This window comes from Hyaena hyaena, unplaced genomic scaffold (assembly GCF_003009895.1).
Source record: "Hyaena hyaena isolate Hyena2069 unplaced genomic scaffold, ASM300989v1 scaffold_766, whole genome shotgun sequence".
In the NCBI taxonomy this organism is placed as follows: domain Eukaryota; kingdom Metazoa; phylum Chordata; class Mammalia; order Carnivora; family Hyaenidae; genus Hyaena; species Hyaena hyaena.
In genome coordinates this window covers 785,508-804,902 of record NW_024081398.1, presented here as the reverse complement: position 1 = coordinate 804,902, position 19,395 = coordinate 785,508, and the positions used below count along the sequence as shown (strand labels likewise).

At 43.9% G+C, this 19,395-nt stretch overlaps 1 protein-coding gene across 3 annotated transcripts in view; it reads right to left on the bottom strand.

The window, feature by feature from the left end:
* FCRL5 (Fc receptor like 5) overlaps positions 1-16,013 on the bottom strand; it is a 37,104-nt gene extending 21,091 nt beyond the window's left edge. Inside the window, exons 1-6 of one of the 3 annotated variants that reach the window (XM_039218500.1) lie at positions 15,853-16,013; positions 6,200-6,220; positions 4,759-5,013; positions 2,716-2,967; positions 2,150-2,434; positions 490-762 (exon numbers count right to left, since the gene is read on the bottom strand). In XM_039218500.1, the coding sequence (XP_039074431.1) occupies positions 490-762; positions 2,150-2,434; positions 2,716-2,967; positions 4,759-5,013; positions 6,200-6,220; positions 15,853-15,994 (1,228 nt within the window). In that variant the 5' untranslated portion in view covers positions 15,995-16,013. The remainder of the gene's footprint in view (positions 1-489; positions 763-2,149; positions 2,435-2,715; positions 2,968-4,758; positions 5,014-6,199; positions 6,221-15,852) is intronic. The other 2 variants (XM_039218502.1, XM_039218501.1) reach the window with 2 other exon arrangements.
* Between the last annotated feature and the right edge of the window lie 3,382 nt (positions 16,014-19,395).

Below are 19,395 nucleotides of genomic sequence, written 5' to 3'. Positions count from 1 at the left end.
AGGCTAGCAGGCGAGTGGGGTCATCTGTGTCCCCCTCCCCCCGCACCCCTGCTCCCTATGCACCCCTGCCCCCAGGCGCCCGCGGAGGAGACGCTGATCGCGCTGTGGGCTGAGTACCGTTGGTGGTCGGTACCGTACCCCACTGTGTTCCGTATGTGATGTTCAAGGGCCAAGTGATCAGGATGGGCCATGATCAATAACTGATGTCACGTCTGGGCCCCGGGGTCTGGATCTGCAGTTGCTGAGAGCACGTGCGTGAACGGGGACTCACAGGACGAGGGGTGAGCGCGAGAAAGCACCTGGCTCCTCAGGTGGGGCCGGGAGGGAGGCTGTGTGCATTCGGCCCGGGCTCTGAGGGGCCTGCACTGCGCCTGCGACCAGGCGCACAGAGGCAGGCGGCTGTCCCCGGGGACATCGGGGGGCCTTAGAGGCAGGAACATGCGACTGGAGGGCTGGGGTGGGATGGGGGGCCGCCAGCCCAGGGCTTACCGATGACAGTGAGGTACACGGGTGGGCTGCGCTGGGGACCCAGGCCGTTGTCCGCGGTGCAGTAGTAGTTTCCAGAATGCTTTGCCTTCAGAGACATGAAGGACTTCGTGCCCTGAGTGGCCTCCATCTTCCCGATGACGACTTCCTCACGAAGGAACTGGTACAAGATTGGGAAAGAGCCTCTCTCGGCTTTGCAGGAAAGCGTCACCGTATGTCCCTCAGGAACGGTGGCCCCAGGGGGGCTGAGGGTGAGGATAGGACGAGACACGGGGACTGAGGGAAAGAATCATGAGTCAGCGGGTGCCCGCCGCTTGCGCATTTCCGGTGCTGGCCGGGGTTCAGCCTCTGCCCTCCACGCTGCCCCTTCTCCCCCCTCCCCCCTCCCCCTTGTAAATGATGCTCTGGTGGAAGAAGTCCCTCGTATTGCCCTTCCTGTTCCTGTGACCCTGGATCAGCTGCGCCCACCTGCCCAGGCCCTGGGCTGGTCCTCTCAGTCCCTGTTCTCTGCTTCTCCACTCCCTGGGGGTGGACTCAGCACACCGCCCGTCATCCTTTCCCTTCCAGATTCACACACTCTTCCAGGGTCCCCTCTGTCCCTGCACTCTCCCCGCATCCACCCTGACCCCTCTGTTTCCCGGGGAGAGAACGAGGTCAGGAAGAGGATGGGAGGCCTGTGTGTTTCCAGAGGCCGGTACCGGGGTCTGCCTGCTGAGTACCGGCCCAGCGCTGAAGGAAGAGCCTCCTTCGGTGCGGCTGGATTAGGCAGCTATGACTTCCCTAAGGGCCTTGAGTGCACTGGTCAAGGAGTGGTGGATTCGGGGCTCCTCCTCACCCCCAGCTACATCTCTGGAGTGGCTCTGATGTTATTACCCATCTCTGCATCCAACAAGGATGGCCATGTTGGTTATTGTCAGAAATGAACCGGTGATTGGGAAACAGATACCACCATATCCCTGGGAGAGAGATGGAGACAAACAGTGGAGGGAGAGGGAAGGAGGGAGGGAGGGATGCTGCAGACACACTGAGGGGTGTGACAGTCCCCAGCTGGGCAGAGCACGAGGCCCACGAGAGACAGAGACAGACGTTTGTTCGCAGATCTGGAAGCCAGCAGAGACATCAGGATGGTGTTACTGGCTGAAACGTGTTCCTCCAAAATGACTGTGTTGAAGCCCTAACCCCCAATGTGGCTGTATTTATAGAAAGGGCCTTTGAGGAGGTAATTCAGGGTGAAGGAGGCTATAGGTGGGGCCCTATTCAGGTAAGACTGTGGCCCTTGTGACAGCAGAAGAAAGAGGCCCACTAAGGATTTGGTGAGAAGCTGGCTGGCTGCAGGACAGAAAGTGCTCTGTTCAGACACCAACGTACTGCACCTTGATCTTGGACTTGTAGCCCCCAGGGCTGTGAGAGAATACATCTCTGTGTGCACACTGTGCAGCCGGTGGTGTTTAGGTGAGGCAGCTGGAGCAGACCGTGCAGGGGACCTGGGCTTGGCGGGGAGGCAGGAAGCAGGTAAGACGAGAGGTTGGTTGGGCAGCAGTGCAAGGTTCGAAGCAAGAGTCTCTGGGCTCTTGATCAACAAGACAGTCAAGCCTGACATGCAGCTCTGCCTGGTTCTTCCCTGCTCCCAAACCCTGGCAGATCAGAACGCATGGACACTCACTCGGCACGTGTAGCTGCACTTTCTGGCTCTGTTTGCAGACACCGGAAGACCCTCTGCGGGCCTCGCACCAGTAATACTGTGGCTTTTGGCCCCTCATGGTGGTGGTTGAGGTTTTCAGGAAGTTTTTCAAGCTGACCTCCAGCTTCTGGCCATCTTGGAAGAAGTAGAACCAGAGCTTGACGTCTGACCTCTGTGGAGGTAGCTGGGTCTCACAGGTCAGGGTCACTGACTTCCCAATGATGGACCAGGAGGGCCTGGCTGTCAGCACGGGACGTGGAAACAGTTCTAGAGAAGGATCACAATGGTCCCCAAGAGCAGTGAGGCCTGGGCTGCTCCAGAGAGAAACACAGCCCGTTGGCAGCAGCAGAGGGGGTGAAATGTGGGCAGAGGGAGATGCCACTTTGCCTCCCCAACACCCTTCAGCCCAAAGCACTCTTGCATCTTCCTCTGATTCTTGCAGGAGAGAGCCCTGGGGCATGGGGCCTTCCAGCCCACCCTTGTCACCATCCACTGCCTCAGGGACCTTCCTTTCAATAAACCCATCTCACAAATAGTGAAGGCTTTACCTTGGACTTGGATATTGATTGTGTTTGAAGAGTAAGAATAATCATTCTTAAATCCAGAACAATGGTAGTCTCCGTTATCTTTGAGTCCTGCGTCTTTAATGTGGAAGTGAGAGCTCTCAGTAGAGAGCCTCAGGACCTCGCCACGTCTGTAGAGTGTTGTGGCATTTAGTGCTAGTTCTGCATTTGCTCGGCATCTCAGAACCACAGAGTCGCCTTCAAACACGTAAGGGGGGCCCTGCAGGATCAGGTTCGCTGCAAGACAACACAAGCCTTGTCATTTGGTTCCTTCTTTTCGTTAGTCCTCCAAACAGATTTTCTAGGATGAGGATGGGGGGAAACAATGTACAAGGTCATTATAACCCCGTTTTCTTCTGATTTTAGAGTAAACACATATGTCCTGAGAAGACTTGGAGAGCAGAAATGTAGATACATTCCCTTCTCATGTTGCCGCCTAGATGTGGGTGTGCACGTTTCAGGGGCTCTTTTCCACGTGTGCGTCTGCGAGAGTCTGTGTGCACTGCGTTCTCTTTATGAAACTGCAGTAATGCTTGTGTATCTGAAACTTGCTCTTTGACCTCCTCTACTACAAATACTTTTCTAGGCCATCAGTCTCGCTGCCAAACCTGCCTTCTAATGGCTGCAAAGTTTCCCTTCAATGCGATGCCATGTAATTTACTTAATGAGTTTTCTTTTCTTGACCATTCAGCATCCTTCAGTTTGGGGCAAGTGAGGGGAGGGGGGAAAAAGGAGACAGAGACACAGAATCTGAACAGGCTAGGCTCTGAGCTATCAGCACAGAGCCCGACATGGGGCTCAAACCTACAAACTATGAGATCATGACCTCAACTGAAGTCAGTCGCTTAACCAACTGAGCCCTCCAGGCACCCCTCCAGTAGGTAAATTTCTTAAGGGGGGAGTTGCCAGCTTGGAGAGGTCAAGCATCTTATTTTCTCCTTGTTACTACACTGGTTCCTTGTTGATGGAATCAAAGAACATCATAACCTGCTTCGAATTCAAAACAGGTGGCTTTACTTACTACTTTTTCTGGGGTGCCTGGGTGGCTCAGTCAGTTAAGCATCTGACTCTTGATCTCACTTGGGTCATGATCTCACAATTGGTGAGATCGGGGCCTGCGTCTGGCTCTGTGCTGGCAGTGCAGAGCCTGCTTGGGATTCTCTCTCTTCTTTTTAATTAAGAAGGAGACTACATCAAAATAAATCAGAATTTCTTTACATAAAAAACTGGTGGCATTAGGACACAGAAAAAAAGAGAAATGTTTCGTCTTTCTCTCTTGCTGTCTGTATACAATACCCCCGTGCACACCATGGGGGCGGGGCACCGGCCCTCCACGCAGTGGAAAATCTGAGTATCACACATTTCATAACATTAACTAACACGTATTTTGTATGTTCTCTGTATTATAGACTGTATTGTTATAACGAGGTAAACTGGAGGGCAATGTTATTAGGAAAATCATAAGGAAGAAAAACACATTTACAGTCGTGTCCTGAAAGTCTGCATGGAAGTGGACCCGTGCAGTTCAACCCCATGGCGTTCATGAGTCAGCTGTACCTCTGTCTGTCTGTCTGCCTGTCCATCTGAAAAATCCTCATGCTGCTTATTATTCCAAAAAAATTTTATAAGTTTGAAACTACACATATGGGGCGCTTGGGTGGCTCAGTCAGCTGAGTGTCCAACTTCAGCTCAGGTCAGGAGCTCACGGTTCCTGAGTTTGAGCCCCCCTGTCTGTGCTGACAGCTCAGAGCCTGGAGTCTGTTTTGGATTCTGTGTCTCCCTCTCTCTGCCCCTCCCCTGCTTGTGCTCTGTCTCTTTCCCAAAAATAAAAAATGAAACACTAAGAAAATTTTTAAAAATTACACAGATTCAGAAATCATTTAAATCAATTGCTTCTCCAATTTTCTTTGACCTGAGCAACAAATCTTGGGATCTTATCTGTATGGATTATGACTCAGTAAATATAGGGCAGGTTCTGGGCAACTGTATGGTTTCTAAGGTTTTTATTTTCTTCACTTTTTTTCTCACCTGAAGAAAAGGTCAAGCTCACGTGGTCACTTGGGAGCGAGTCCTGGGTCTGGCATCTGTACTGTCCAGAGTCACGGACCTCCAGGCTGTTTCCTGAGGTTTCATGTAGTTTTCTCTCCCCGAGGTACCAAAGGAACCGTCTTCTTTTTTCTGGTGCGTGAAAGTGAAACACATTGCATGTCAGAGTCACAGTCTCTCCTTTGAAGACGACGGTCCATGGAGGGTGGAGGGAGATCACGGGTTTGGATGCAGCTTCTGAGGAAGGAAGAGACAGAGCCTGAGATGGAGACACCTGTGGTCCCTGCCACGGTCATCTGTGTGGGACAGATGTGAGCCCCAGCCTGGGGGATCCCTGGGAAAGGCCCCTGGGAAGGTCAGAGGTCAGTGATTGCTCACAGCTGTCTGTTTCCTGGAGCCCCCAGGGGATGGCAATGAGAGAAGTTATCTCAAGCAGACAAGTAAGCAGCAGGCTTCACTGCCAAATGTCAATGGGAGAAGTGGCCAGTTGGCAGGCCGCCCCTGCCCCGCTACCTCATCACATTCACCGACTCATTGAGACCTTCCAGGGAGCTGTGCACGTCACAGGTTTGCACTTTCTCTAACAGGATAAATCATACTTTCTGAAGGTTTTGGCACAGAGTAAAGCTTGAGAGATTAACTTGTCTAACACCTTCATTTCACGGACGCTGATTCAGATGCCCAGAAACTCTTGTCATAGCTAATTGTGGCAGAGCAAGGAAAGGACAGGTCATTTGCTGGAATCCAGGAGTGAGCCAGGCAAGGATGAAATCCCGGGGTAGCTTTCAGTAGATTTTGGGCAAGGAGACAGATCTTCCTTGCCATTCGTGGATCCTCAAATATTCAGGACATTCTCTGACCCAAGACAATGCAGATGAGAGTCAGAACTAAGAAAATGTGTGATACAGAGACTATTTCTCTCCCAAATCCATTTTTTCGGGTTCATTTCTTCCTTTTGAGGGTGCAGTTGTTGGATGTTCTTCTGCACACATTTCCTGGAGGATTTTACTTCTAAATGTGTAGAGAATGTAATATTCCTGCTGGCGTCTTCACGGTGCAGTGTTTTCAGAGAAGTGTTTCTAGCCTGTTGATTGGAGAAAACCTTACCCCAAGTCCTGCACGTTTGCCATGGAGTTGAGGACATCTTATATGGTCAAGTGGGGTCCATCTGCAATGAGGGTAAGCTCAGGGTCTGCCAAAGGCCCAAAGGTGCTTGTGCTTTTCTTAGTTCTTCCAGGAAGAGTCAGAGGGTAGCCGTGTGGCCGTTCTCCAATAGACCACATAACACTTTCGCATCCCTTCTGGCCTCAGCAAGAACAGGAGATACTAGAGATCCTCAGACAGCCATTGCAGACACCTCATAGTTTTTAGGGAGGCACTCTTATCCAGGGACACTGAAGAGCAAAAAAAAAGGAGAACTTACCAGACTGTGCACTGACAGGAGCTGCAAAATAAACAAATAAGTTAGCCAGAGAGGAACACAGAGCAAGGATTCTTTGGTTTTTCAAAAGTAAAGCCTGTTGTCTTCTCTCTATTTCTTATTTCTTTCAATAGAAATTCATTTAAAAAAACTTAATAGACGTTTGTCAAATGTCTGTCTACTCATCATTCTGCTTGGACTTCTAAAGTGAACAAGAAAATGGTACTTGCTGGCAAGAAGTTGATGGGTGTGGGGAGCAGAAGCGTGAAGCAAAATAATATAGTACAGAATGTAAGTGCAATAGTAGGAATACACATGAGGCATCTTGAGGGTGGAAGAACTACCTCTGCCAGTATGTGGGGGGGGGTGTAAGTGGGTGGGGGGGGTGTAAGTGGGTGGGGGGGGTAGGCTGTGACAGGTACCTGAGAGAGTGATTCTTGAGAAAACTGAATGAAAACATAGGAGTCAGCCAGGCAAAGGTGTCTATACCTGGCAAGAGATGATGGAGAAGGTAATAAAGGCAGAAAGGGCACAGAAGTGAAGAAATAGCACTGGTGTTCAGGGCTGAGATGGAGTTTTGGAAGGAAGGGAGTGAGGAGGAATCAGGTTAGAGAGGCAGGCAAGGCTCACATCATGGGTGGTAAGTCGTTATGGTTTTATTCTAAAAGCTACGGTGTTACCATTATAAACAAGGAGTCATGGAAAGGCTTCAAGTAGGAGAAGACGAGGTTGGAATTTGTAACTTAGATGGAGCGTTAGGACAATGGGCAGACGTCAGTGAGACCGAATGTGAAGCAGAGAGGCTGATTAGAAGGCGGGGCAAGAGATAATGATGTTTAATTTTCTTCAGAGTGTTTATCCAAAATTATTTGCTTGTTTACTTTCCCTTCACTAGAATAGTTCTGTGGGAGCAGAGGGTTTTTATATACATTATATGCCCCCCGGACCTATAACAGTGCCTGGCATTTAAGACATATTCCATAAATATTGAATATTTATTTATTGGGTAACGAATTAAGGAACTAAGTCAGTGAATAGAGATAGGAGATATAGGTTTGACAAATGGGCAACAGGACGACAGAGGAGGCAAAGTTAGCAAGTTTATAGACTTGTTAAACATTCCAGGTCAGGGACAGTTTGTTTATTCAACAGCAAGTTTTAAATCCCGACTGTGTGCCAGGGACTGGATGAGGGGACAAAGGAGACCCAGCAGTGAGCAAGAGAAATACTGTCCCCTCCCCACATGAGCCTGATGGAGAGAAGTAATCCAGGCCTACATGTCTTATGGAGAACAAAGGATTATTTTCCATTACCCAAATATCTTGGTCACCATGCACTTTGTATTGTTTTAAATGTAGCGAAAACTTTTCTGAGTATATTCTATGTGGTAGATGTTTACATGTATTATAATAGGTAATCTTGTCAATATCTCTATCAAGCAAGTTCTATGATTATCCCTATTTTACAGGCTGTGGACTGGTTTAAGTAGCCAGTAGGCAGCAGAATGGAGTTTTGGGCTATTTGTCTGAACACATCCTATTTGACCCCAGAGCATGTGCTCCAGGCCATCACCCTATCCTGTCCCTGTGTGTTGGCACAACACTGGGATGTGCTTCCTATTTCTGGAGAGTTTCATGCAGCTTCCAACTATGGGGTCTTTTCCCTGACGTTGGGCCCCACCGCACCTCCACCTTCTCTGGCTCCTGCTGTCCCTCTGTCTCCTGGAGGCATCACCAGTTCCTTGGCTTACAGTGTACTGTCTGCACCACCATTGGTAACTTTGGACATTTATTTACCTGGGATCTCGTTAGGTGATTGTTTCTTGTACACTGGATTTGCTGGAGGCCATTTATTTATTTAAAGTTTATTTATTTTGAGAGTGCAGGAGTGGGAGAGGGGAAGGAGAGGGAGAGAGAGAATCCCAAGCAGGTTCTGTGCTGTAAGCACAGAGCCTGATATAGGGCCTGAACTACTGAACCATGAGGCCGAAATCAAGAGTCAGATGTTTAACTGACTAGGCCAGCCAGATGCCCCTGAAGGCTCTTATATATCACGAGCTTCCTGAGCACAGAAATGTCACCTCCCATGCTTTCCCATCATTCTTAGCACCTAGGCCAGTGCTGTGTGTGTTACTAAAATTTTTGTTAAATGAATAAATATTTTATTTGAATATTTTCAACGTTGGTAAAAACAAACCCATTTATATGTGTAAATTGATAGAAACTGAAACACACCCACAGATGCAATTAGAGTGTCATGTACTAGAAATGACACGAGTAAGATGATGGAATAGGAATTCTCCAACCTGTGTCCCCCACAGAAATCTTTGGCAACCATCCATAGATAAAAGTTTTGGGACCTGGATAGGAGATTGCACAAAACCATTGGAGCCCAAGACCAAAGAGGATCACTTTGAAAAGGCAAGCACATGCCCTGGTAGAAGACTCACTGACTGCAAGCCCACCTGCAGAGCTAGAGCTGCCTCATCTTTCTGTGGACTCAATCAAGTCTCGTTTGTTCATGGTCTTTCCTATAGATCCTACTCCCAAGAGACTCAAGAGGAACCATCCCCTTCTATGCCCTGGTCGCATGGCCCACTGATCTCAGACCCAACTCTTGTTGCTGAAGTAATCTTGTGACCCCAGCTCCATTGCCATTCTACTGGAGTCTAGAGGTAGTCTTGGCCATCTAGGAATGAGCCTAACAACTCAGTGGGAGAATACTCGAGGACCCAGCATAAATCAGATCCATTCATGCCGCTGGCAATGGGCTTGCCAACTGTGGACCCAACTGCAGACCCAGCAACATCCATGAGACCCAGCTCCAGCTCTGTTCAACCATGAACTTGGAGGCAGCCTTATAATTCCAGGGAATCAGCAGAAGGTATTTACCTGCCAAAGCCAGTTTGTGAAGGTAACAGCTCTTCTAAGTAGACAGACACCAATGCAGAGTTACACTGATCATGAAAAGTCAGGCAAATATGGCAGCATCAATGGAAACTAATAAAGCTCCAGCAACTGATCCTAAAGGAAAGGAGACCCATGAACTACTTGACACAGAAGTCAAAATAATAGTCTTAAGGAAGCTCGGTGAGCTCTAAGAGGACACAGCTAAATGAAATCGGGAAAATAATACACAAACAAAATGAGAAGTTTAACAAATAAATAGAAAACATGTAAAGAATCAAACAGAAGTCTTGGCATAAAGAATACAATGACTGAACCAAAAAAATTCAATAGAGACCTACGACAGCATAATTGATCATTCAGGAGAAAGGATGAGCAAAACTTGAAGACAGCCCATTTGAAATTACCCAGTTAGAAGAAAAAGAAAAAATGAAAAAGAGCAAAAAAAGCTTGGATGACTTATGGGAAAACAATAAGTGAATCCATATACATATTAGTAAAGTCCCAGAAGGAGCTGAGAATAAGAACAGAAAGATTATTTAAAGACATAAGGACTGAAAACCTCCCAAATGTGGGGAGAAAAATCTATATCCAGATTCATGGTTCCCAAATAACCCCAAATAGGCTGAACAGAAGGTCTAACTAAACCAAGGCATGTTATACTCGAATTCTCAAAGTCAAAGACAAGGAGAGTTTTGAAATCAGTAAGAGAAAAATGATTCATCAAGGAGCCTCATACAAAGAAACCCCCATAAGATTTATAGTTAATTTCTTTAGCAATATTGTAGGCCAAGGTAGAATGGGGTCGTATAGTCAAAACACTGAAAGGAAAAAAAAAAAAAAAAAGCTCTGCCAGTCAAAATACCATACCCTGCAAAATGAAAGGGAGTTAAAGACTTTCTAAGACAGGGGCTCCTGGGTGGCTCAGCTGGTTAAGCACCTGACTTCAGCTCAGGTCATGATCTTGTAGTTTGTGAGTTTGAGTCCCACGTTGGGCTCTGTACTGACAGCGTAGAGCCTGCTTGGGATTCTCTGTCTCCCTTTCTCTCTCTGCCCCTCCCCTGCTCATGCTTTTTCTCTCTCTCAAAAGTAAATAAATAACGTTTTTAAAAAGGACTTTTTGAGACAAAAGCTTGGGGAATTAATCACCACTAGACCTGCCTTGTAAGAAAAGCAAAAGAGTTCCTCATGGGCACAAAAGCCAGGACACTAATTAGGAATATCAAAACACACAGAAGTATAAAACTCTCTGGTGAAGGTAAATATATAGTCCAATTCAGAATCTCTAAATGTGGTGCCCTAGTCCATTCAGTCTGCTATGATGAAAATACCATCGTGGATGACTTATAAACAAGAGAAATTTCTTTCTCACAGTTCTGGAGGCTGGAAAGGGCAATGTTAGTTAAGACACCAGCAGATTCATCTCTGGTGAGGACCTGCTTCATCATCAACAGCCATCTTCTCATGTAACAGCAGAAGGGTGAGAGAGCTCTCTCTATGGCCTCTTTAATAAGGGTACTAATCTCATTGCCCCACAGAGCCCTAAAGACTTAATCACCTCCCAAGACCTCATCATCTCCTAATACTACCACCTGGCAAGTCAGAATTTTAACATATGAATATTTGGGGGCACATATATTCAGACAATAGCATACTGTGTGGTGAAATATAATCATTTTTAACTGTAGTATAAGTTTAAAAAGACAAAAGTATTAAAATAACAATAGCTACAATCATTTGTTAATGTATACAGAATATAAAAATAAGGAGATTGTGACATTAATAACTAAATGTGGGCAGGGAGAAGAAAAAGGTAGGTTTTATATATGATAGAAATAAATTTCTTAGCTTAATGGACTGTTATAACTACAAGATGTTTTATATAAGCCTCATGGAAATCACACACACACACACACACTATAGTAGATCCATGAAAGATAAAAAGAGAGAAGTTAAAGCATACCACTACGAAAAATCATCAAATCACAGAGGAAGACAATGGGAGAGGAAGAAAGAAAAAAAGAAACTAAAAAAATAGTTGGAAAACAATGAACAAAATGGCAATAGTAAGTCCTTAGCTATCAATAACTGCTTTTAATGTAAAAGGACTGAACTTTCCAATAGCTGAGTGAATTAAAAAAATCCAACTATATGGTGCCTATAAGATACATTTTACATTTAGGGGCACACATAAGCTCAAAGTGAAAGGATGGAAACTATAGTCCATGCAAATGGTAACTGAAAGAGAACAGGAGCGACTCTACTTTTATCAGACAAAATAGGCTTTAAGTAAAAAATTGTAACAAGAGACAAAGTTACTATACAGTGAAAAAGTGGAATTCCCCAGGGGGTTATACAATCATAAATATACATGCACCCCATATGAAAGCACCTAAATGTACAAGACAAATAACAGAACTGAAATAAGAAATAGGTAACAATACAATAGTAGTAGGGGCTTTAATACCCCATTTTCAACAATGCGTAGATTATTCAGACAGAAAATCAATAAGGAAATGGCAGACTTGTATAATATTCTAGACCAAGAGTGTGTGTACCTAATATATACACTTACTATGGGATATAGCAAAGCAGTTCTAAGAGAGAAGTTAATAGTGATAAATGCCTACAGTAAGAAAAAGATAAAGCCCCCAAATTAAGCAAAATTCCCTGTAACGTTACACCTCAAGAAGCCCAAATTTGGCTGAAGAAAGGAAATAATAAAAATTAGAGAAAAAATAAATAGAAGATAAAAAACAATAGACAAGAACAACAAAACTTAGAACTATGTTTTAAAAAAATAAGCTAAATAGACAAATCTTTAAGTAGACATAGAAAAAAAAGAGAGAAGACTCAACTAAAATCAGAAATAAGAGGAGTCATTCCAGGTGATACCACAGAAATATTAAAGACTACTATGAATAGCATACACCAACAAACTGAATAACTTAGAAGAAATCAATAAAGTTCTAGAAACATGCAACCTACCAAGACTGGATGGATCATGAAGAAATAGAAAATCCGAACTGACCGATAACAAGTAAGGAGATTTAATGGTTAATCAACCCCCCCCTTCCCATGAAGAAATCAGATGACTTTACTGGTGAGTTCTACTAAACATTTAAACAATTAACTCCAAACCATTTCAAAGTCTTCCAAAAAAATGGAGAGGAGAGAACATACTTGCAAATACACTTTGTGAGGCCAGCCAAACAAGCAATCTATAAGAAAACAAAATTACAGGCCATGATCTCTGATACATGTAAGTTTAAAACAATTCTAAAATGGAAAGCTAGCAAACAGATTTCAACAGTATATTAAGAGTCAGGTGAGATTTATCCCCGGGATGACCCAATGTATGCAAGGCAATAAATGTGATACACTACATTAATAGAATGAATGCTAAAAGTCATCAGATCATCTGGGGGCGCCTGAGCAGCTTAGTCGGTTAAACGCCTGACTTTGGCTCAGGTTATGATCTCCTGTCCATGAGTTTGAGCCCCGCGTCTGACTTTGGCTCAAGTTATGATCTGTCCATGAGTTTGAGCCCCTTGTCGAGCTCTGTGCTGACAGCTCAGAGCCTAGTGCCTGCTTCCAATTCTGTGCCTCCCTCTCTGCCCCTCCTCCACTCCCATACTGTCTGTCTCTGTCTCTCAAAAACAAACGTTAAAATTTTTTTAAAAAAGTCATAGGATCATCTCAATAAATGTATAAAAATATTTCACAAAATTCAAGATGCTTTCGTGGCATAAAGAAAACTCTCGACAAATTATGTCTCCAAGGAAAGTATCTCAACACAGTAAAAGTCGTATGTGAGGAACTTACAAGTAACATCACAGTTAATGATGAGAAGCTAAAAGCTTTTCCTTTCAGATAAGGAAAAAAGCAAGAATGCTCACTCTTGCCATTTTTATTCAATATAGTCCTGGAAGTCCTAGCCAGAATCATCAGGCAAGAAAAGGAAGTAAAATATATCCAAATCACAAAGGAAGAAGTAAAGTTGTCTCTGTTTGCAGGTGATATTATCTTATCTTTGGAAAACCCTCAAGACTCCACCAAAAAGCTGTTAGAACTGATAAACAGTTCAGTACAGTTGTGAGACACGCAGGCAATACACAGAAACGAGTTACATTTTCATATGCTAGCAACAAACTATTGGAAAAAAGAGGAAAACAACCCCACTTACATTAGCATCAACAAGAATAAAATACTTAGGAATAAATTTAACCAAGGAAGTGAAAAATCTCTATGCTGAAAATTACAAAACATTGGAAGAAATGAATGAAAACACAAATAAATATAAAGACATCCTATGTTTATGGCTTGGGACAATTAATATGTTAAAACGTCCACATTATCGAAGCAATCTATGGATTCGATGCAATCCCTGTCAAAATTCCAATGGCGTTTTTCACAGAAATAGAAAGAAGGATCTTTAAAATTCATATGGGGCCACAAAAGACACTGAAAATCCAAGTAATACTGAACAAAAACAAAACCGGAGACATCATCCTTCTTGACTTAAACCATATTATAAAGATGTAGTCATCCTACACCGACACAAAAGCAGACATAGAGAGAGATGAAACAGAACTGAGGACCCGGAAAGAAACCCACACATTTACAGCTGACTGGCCTTCAACAAGAGTGCTAAGAACGCACAATGGGGAAAGAATAGTCTCTTTTGTAGAATGTGCTGTTTTTATTTGTACAAAAATAAACTCAAAGTATATTAATGACTTACAACTGTGAAGTTCCCCAAACTGTGAAACTGCCAGAAGAAAACACAGGTAGAAAGCTTCTTGGCATTGGCCTGGGACACAATTTTTTGGATATGGCCCCAAAAGCACAGGGAACAAAAGCAAAATAGACAAATGGGATTGTATCGAAGTAAAAGGCTTTTGTACAGGAAAGGAAACAATCAACCTCACAACGAGGTAATCTACAGAATGGGAGAAAATATTTGTAAGCCATGCATCTGATAAGGAGTTAATATCTACAATGTATAAGGCACTCTAACAAATCAACAACAAGAAAACAAACAGCCTCACGGAAAACCAGGCAAAGACCTGAACCGATATTCTCAATAGAAGATGTACAAATGGTCAATAAGTACCTGAAAAGAAGCTCCACATCCCTCATCATCGGGGAAATGCAAATCAAAACCACAATGACATGTCACATCACACCTGTCAGAGTGATTATTATCATAAAGACAAAAGATAACAAGCACTGGTTAGGAAGTGGAGAAAAGCAAACCCTTATTCACTGTTGGTGAGAACACACTTGGTAAAGCCATTATGCAAAAACAGTATGGAGGTCCCTTAAACAATTAAAAATAAAACTATCATACGATCAGGCAATCTCATTCCTGGGTACATAACCAATGGAAATGATATGAGTATCTTTTTTAAAAATCCGTTTTCTCTTAAGTTTATTTATTTTGTGAGAGAAAGAAAGAGAGGGTGGGGGAGGGACAGAGAGAGGGTGGGGGAGAGACAGAGCGAGAGGGTGCTTAACCTACTGAGCCACCAGATACCCCAAAAATGATACCAGCATCTTGAAGAGACACCTGTTTTCATCCCCACGTTCACTGCCACATTCTTTACAATAGCCAGGATATGGAAACAATCCAAATATCTACCAACCAATGAATGATAAAGGAAATATGACATATATGTGTATATAGAATGGACTATAATGCAGCCTCAAAAAGAAGGAAATCTTTCCAGTATAACAACATGGATGAATCTGGAAGAAGCTATGCTAAGTGACATAAGCCAGACACACAGAAAGGTGAAAGCTGTATGACCTCACTTTTGTGTGGAGTCTAAAAAAGTTGAACTCACAGAAGCAGAGAATAAAATGGTATTTCCCAGCTGGTAGGGGAACTGGGGAGATGTGGATCCAAGGAAACAAACTTTCATTTGTGAGATAAATAAATCCTGGAGATCTAATTCCCACCATGGTGACCATAGTTAATAATAACATACACCTGAAATTTGCAGGGAGGGTAGATCCTGACAGTGAGTTCTTACCACATAGTCACACAAAAGCTGAAGTGAAAAGATAGAAATGTTAATTAGCTCAGTTGTGGTAATTATGTTAATAGTATATGGATATCAAAACATCATCTTTGACATATTAAATATGTACAGTTTTTATTTGCCAATTACACTTCAGTAAACCCCGGGGAAAGTATGTCCTGTGCCCCAGGTTTCCCCCGAGCCTCACTGCCTTCCCTCCGGGTCCCTGCTGTCCCCTTCCCCTGTGATCTTTGTTTGCCCATCACTGCTGGGGTTTGCTGTGGTGTAGGGGAAGGAGACCTCCTTCGTGTTAGAAACCATGCCCTGCTGGGCCCAGAACCAGGATCTGGGCCAGTCATACAAGCAATAGATGGATCTCCTTTGCAGAGAAAAAAAGGAAGTTCTCTGAATAAGACAATAGGAACAAGCACACAGAATACATTTTCTGGAGTTCATGAAGTAAGATTTATTGCAGAAAAACAACAAGTAGCTCCTTCACTGTGTGGTCAACGGGTTTCCTTCTCTGTAAGGGTGAAGGTTTATCCCAGCCCCCTCCACTCCTTCAGACCCAAGGGAGAAGCCCCTGAGCTGGGTGGTGAGTCCCAAGAACACAATCTCCCCTCGCAGGAGAGAACGTCCGAGCCCCATGAAAGGGCTGGCCCCAGGGTGGAGAGAAAGGCTGTCCCCGTCCCACCCGGGGCCCACACTGGGCACCTGTACTCACCCAGGACCAGCACTGTCACCCACAGCAGCATGAAGGCCTGGCCTGCCCTGGGCTGGGGCCAGATGAGGGTTTTTCTCAGGAGGAACAGGGCTGGTTTTGATCTTGGAGCAGCGCACCTCCGCAGCAGCCCCGAGGAGCTCATCTGAGAAAGTTCTTTTTCGAAGAGCAGGATGCCTTAGTGAATTAGAAAAAAGGAAGTGGCACTAGCCTTCTTTGACTACGAATGAAAATGTTCTGCCCTATGGCCAGAGTGAGAAAATAAATTCTAGGCTTAAAACACACACACACACACACACACACGCACACGCATCCTTGACCTCACATTTCGAATGCTGGGAAATTACCTTAAGGAAAGTATGTGCAAATTGTCCAAGAGAATGTTTACAGCACTGTCATTCATAATCACCCAAACACTGAAAGCACATGAAAGATCATGAGTACGGGACTGTGGATGAAGATTTTGTACATCTCTTCATTGGTATACGATGCAGCCGTTATGAATGAAATCGACCCACACAGAGAGGCTGGCAGCACGCTGGTGAGTTGGAAGACAGAAGCAGCAGCAGTGGCCCAGCCGGGTAGACGTGAAAAATAGAACACGTGTGTACGAGCTGATACAAATATATTATTTTTTCCCCTGGAAAATATACCTAAAATAGTAGTTACATTTATAAGAACTGTGGATGGAAAGGAAATATTTTGTTTTATGCCTTTCTTTACCGTTTTATTTTTTTAAATGTTTACTTATTTTGAGAGAGAGAGAGAGAGAGAGAGAGAGAGCACAAATGGGGGAGGAGCAGAGAGAGAGGGAGAGAGAGGATTCCAAGCAGGCTTTGCTCTGTCAGCACGGAACCCAATGTGGGGCTCGATCCCACGAACCGTGAGATCATGACCTGAGCCAAAATCCAGAGTCAGATGCCTAAGAGAATGAGCCACCCAGGCGTGCCTATACTGTTTGCTTTTTAAATAATTACTATGTTAGTCTTTTGCTTTGATAACTTTCTAGTCAAGTTTCCATCCTGGCATACTGGGCAACAAAGATCCTTAGGACATTAGTGACGTGAGGAATACCACTTTCTTCCTTTCAAATAATGTTTCTCACCCTTTGTTTGTTTGTTTGCTTTTCTTGGATTCACACCTCAGTCCTCCCAAGGGGACATCTAATTACACGTGGACAACTGCCTATCGCCTTACATACAGGATGCTACTTCTGACCTGCAGCACTGGGAGACAAGAGAAGCATATTAGGGCAAATAGAGATTAATCCACATCAGCCCAGGAAGACCTCACGGCGAGCCAGGAGGCTCTCCATGCTTTTGGATACAAAAAGCGCTGCTGTGTATATTCTTGGAGAGATCTCCTGGTGCGCACATGCACACACATTTCTACTGGGTAAACTCCTGGGAGTGGAGTCCGAGGCTCCCAAGGCTTGAGTACATTTTTAGAAGGTACTGCTAAATTGTTTTCCAAAGTGGTGTGCTAATGCACACCCCTTTGACCTATGTGTGTGAGTTCTTGTCCCTCTAAATCCTTGCTGATACTGGTATCATACGCAGTCCTGTAAATTTTAGTCCTTCTGCTGGGATGATCTCAGTGTGGTTTCTTTGGTGTTTCCCTGGTGAATTGGTGTGTCCCTGGTGAGTTGGTGTGCCCCTGGTGAGTTGGTGTGTCCTTGGTGATTTGGTGTTTCCCTGGTGAGTTGGTGTGTCCCTGGTGAGTTGGTGTGTCCCTGGTGAGTTGGTGTGCCCCTGGTGAATTGGTGTTTCCCTGGTGAATTGGTGTCCCTGGTGAGTTGATGTGTTCCTGGTGAATTTTGCAGTTGAGAATCTTTCATATTTAATTGGCGATTTAAATATTCTTTTTTATGTGAAATCTCTTTTCCAGTCCTTCTCCCTTTTTCTAGTTTTTCTGTCTTTCTCATTCTTTTAAAGCTCATTTTGTGGAGCTTTTAAAGCTGGATATAGATCCTTTTCCAGATATTATATTGCGAACGTCTTCCTCTGTCTGTGGCTTGCCTCTTCACTCTTTGATAGAGCCTTTGATGAATCACTGCCATAACTCTGGTGGTCCATTTATCAGTCTTTTCCTTTATGGTCAGAGCTTTTTCTGTCTCTTCCAGGAAATTTTGTCTGGTCCAAGCTCTTGAAACTATTCTCTTAAGTTATATTTTAGAAGCTGTATTTATTTTACTTTTACTTTGTATCTATAGTATCATTGGAATTGACTTCTACGTATAAGTAGGGGTTTATATTCACTTACAGAGGGCCACTTTGCCTGGTTATCATATTTAATGAAAATCCAAGCTTTCTGCAGCACCATGCATTTTCACCCCTCTTGTAAAACAAACAGTTATGCAGGTCTGCTTCTGGAAAACTCTGTTCTTGTCCAGTTGTCTGTTTATTCTCATGCCAGAACCACAATGTCCTAATTGTTGCCTTTTTTTTTTAATTTGAGAGAGAGAGAACGTGCGCACTTGCACAAGGGAAAGGGCAGAAGGAGAGAGAGAATCTCAAGTAGGCTCCTCCATCAGGGCAGAGCTTGACATGGGGCTTAATCCCACTACCCTGGAATCATGACCTGAGCCGAAACCAGGAGCCACCTAGGTGCCCTTACTGTTGCTTTTTGATGAGTCATGTTATCTAATAGTTTGTCACACAGTTTTATTCTTCCTCAAACATTTTTTGGCTGTTTTCAGCTCTATGTTTTTCTGTGGATTTAAAAATCAACTTGTGAATTCCTACTCCTATCTTCTCAAAAGGCAAAACAAAAACAAAAACCTGCTGAATTTTTAGTGCTTGGAATTATGCTGACTTGGTAAGTCAATTCATAGAAATTAGCATGGAGTAAATCTTCGAATCTGTAAGCATGGAATACCTCTCCACTTATAGAGGTCAGCTTGAATTTCTCTCAATAATTTTCTGTAACTTTCTTGTAGAATTAGATTTTTTTGTTAGGCGTATTCCTAAGTAGTTGATATATATATTTGATATTGTTTTTTTTGAAATGTTTTATTTATTTCTAGGAGAGAGAGAGAGAGACAGCGTGAGCAGGGGAGGGTCAGAGAGAGAGGGAGTCACAGACTGAAATAGGCTCCAGGCTCTGAGCTGGCAGTCAGCCCAGAGCCCGATGCGGGGCTCGAACCCACGAACCGTGAGATCATGACCTAAGCGAAAGTCGGACACTTAACCGACTAAGCCACCCAGGCGCCCCTATTTGATATTGTTTTAAGTGATATCATTAAAAGTTTTTTCGAAATATTCATTGTTGGCATATAACTACAACTTTTTTTCTGAATTTCTGTCAATTACTGAGAGAATTATGTTAAAGTGTCCCACTATAATTCTGAATTGGTCTATTTCTTTTTTAATTTCTGTCCATTTTTTAATTTTATAATTTGAAGTTGTTTTATGGGTACATATACATTTAGAATTATATAATTTATGTAATTATATAATTTATTTATATTTATATAATTTATGTTACTTATAATTTATATTTATATAATTTATATAATTATTTCTTCCCGGTGGTTTGGCACCCTTA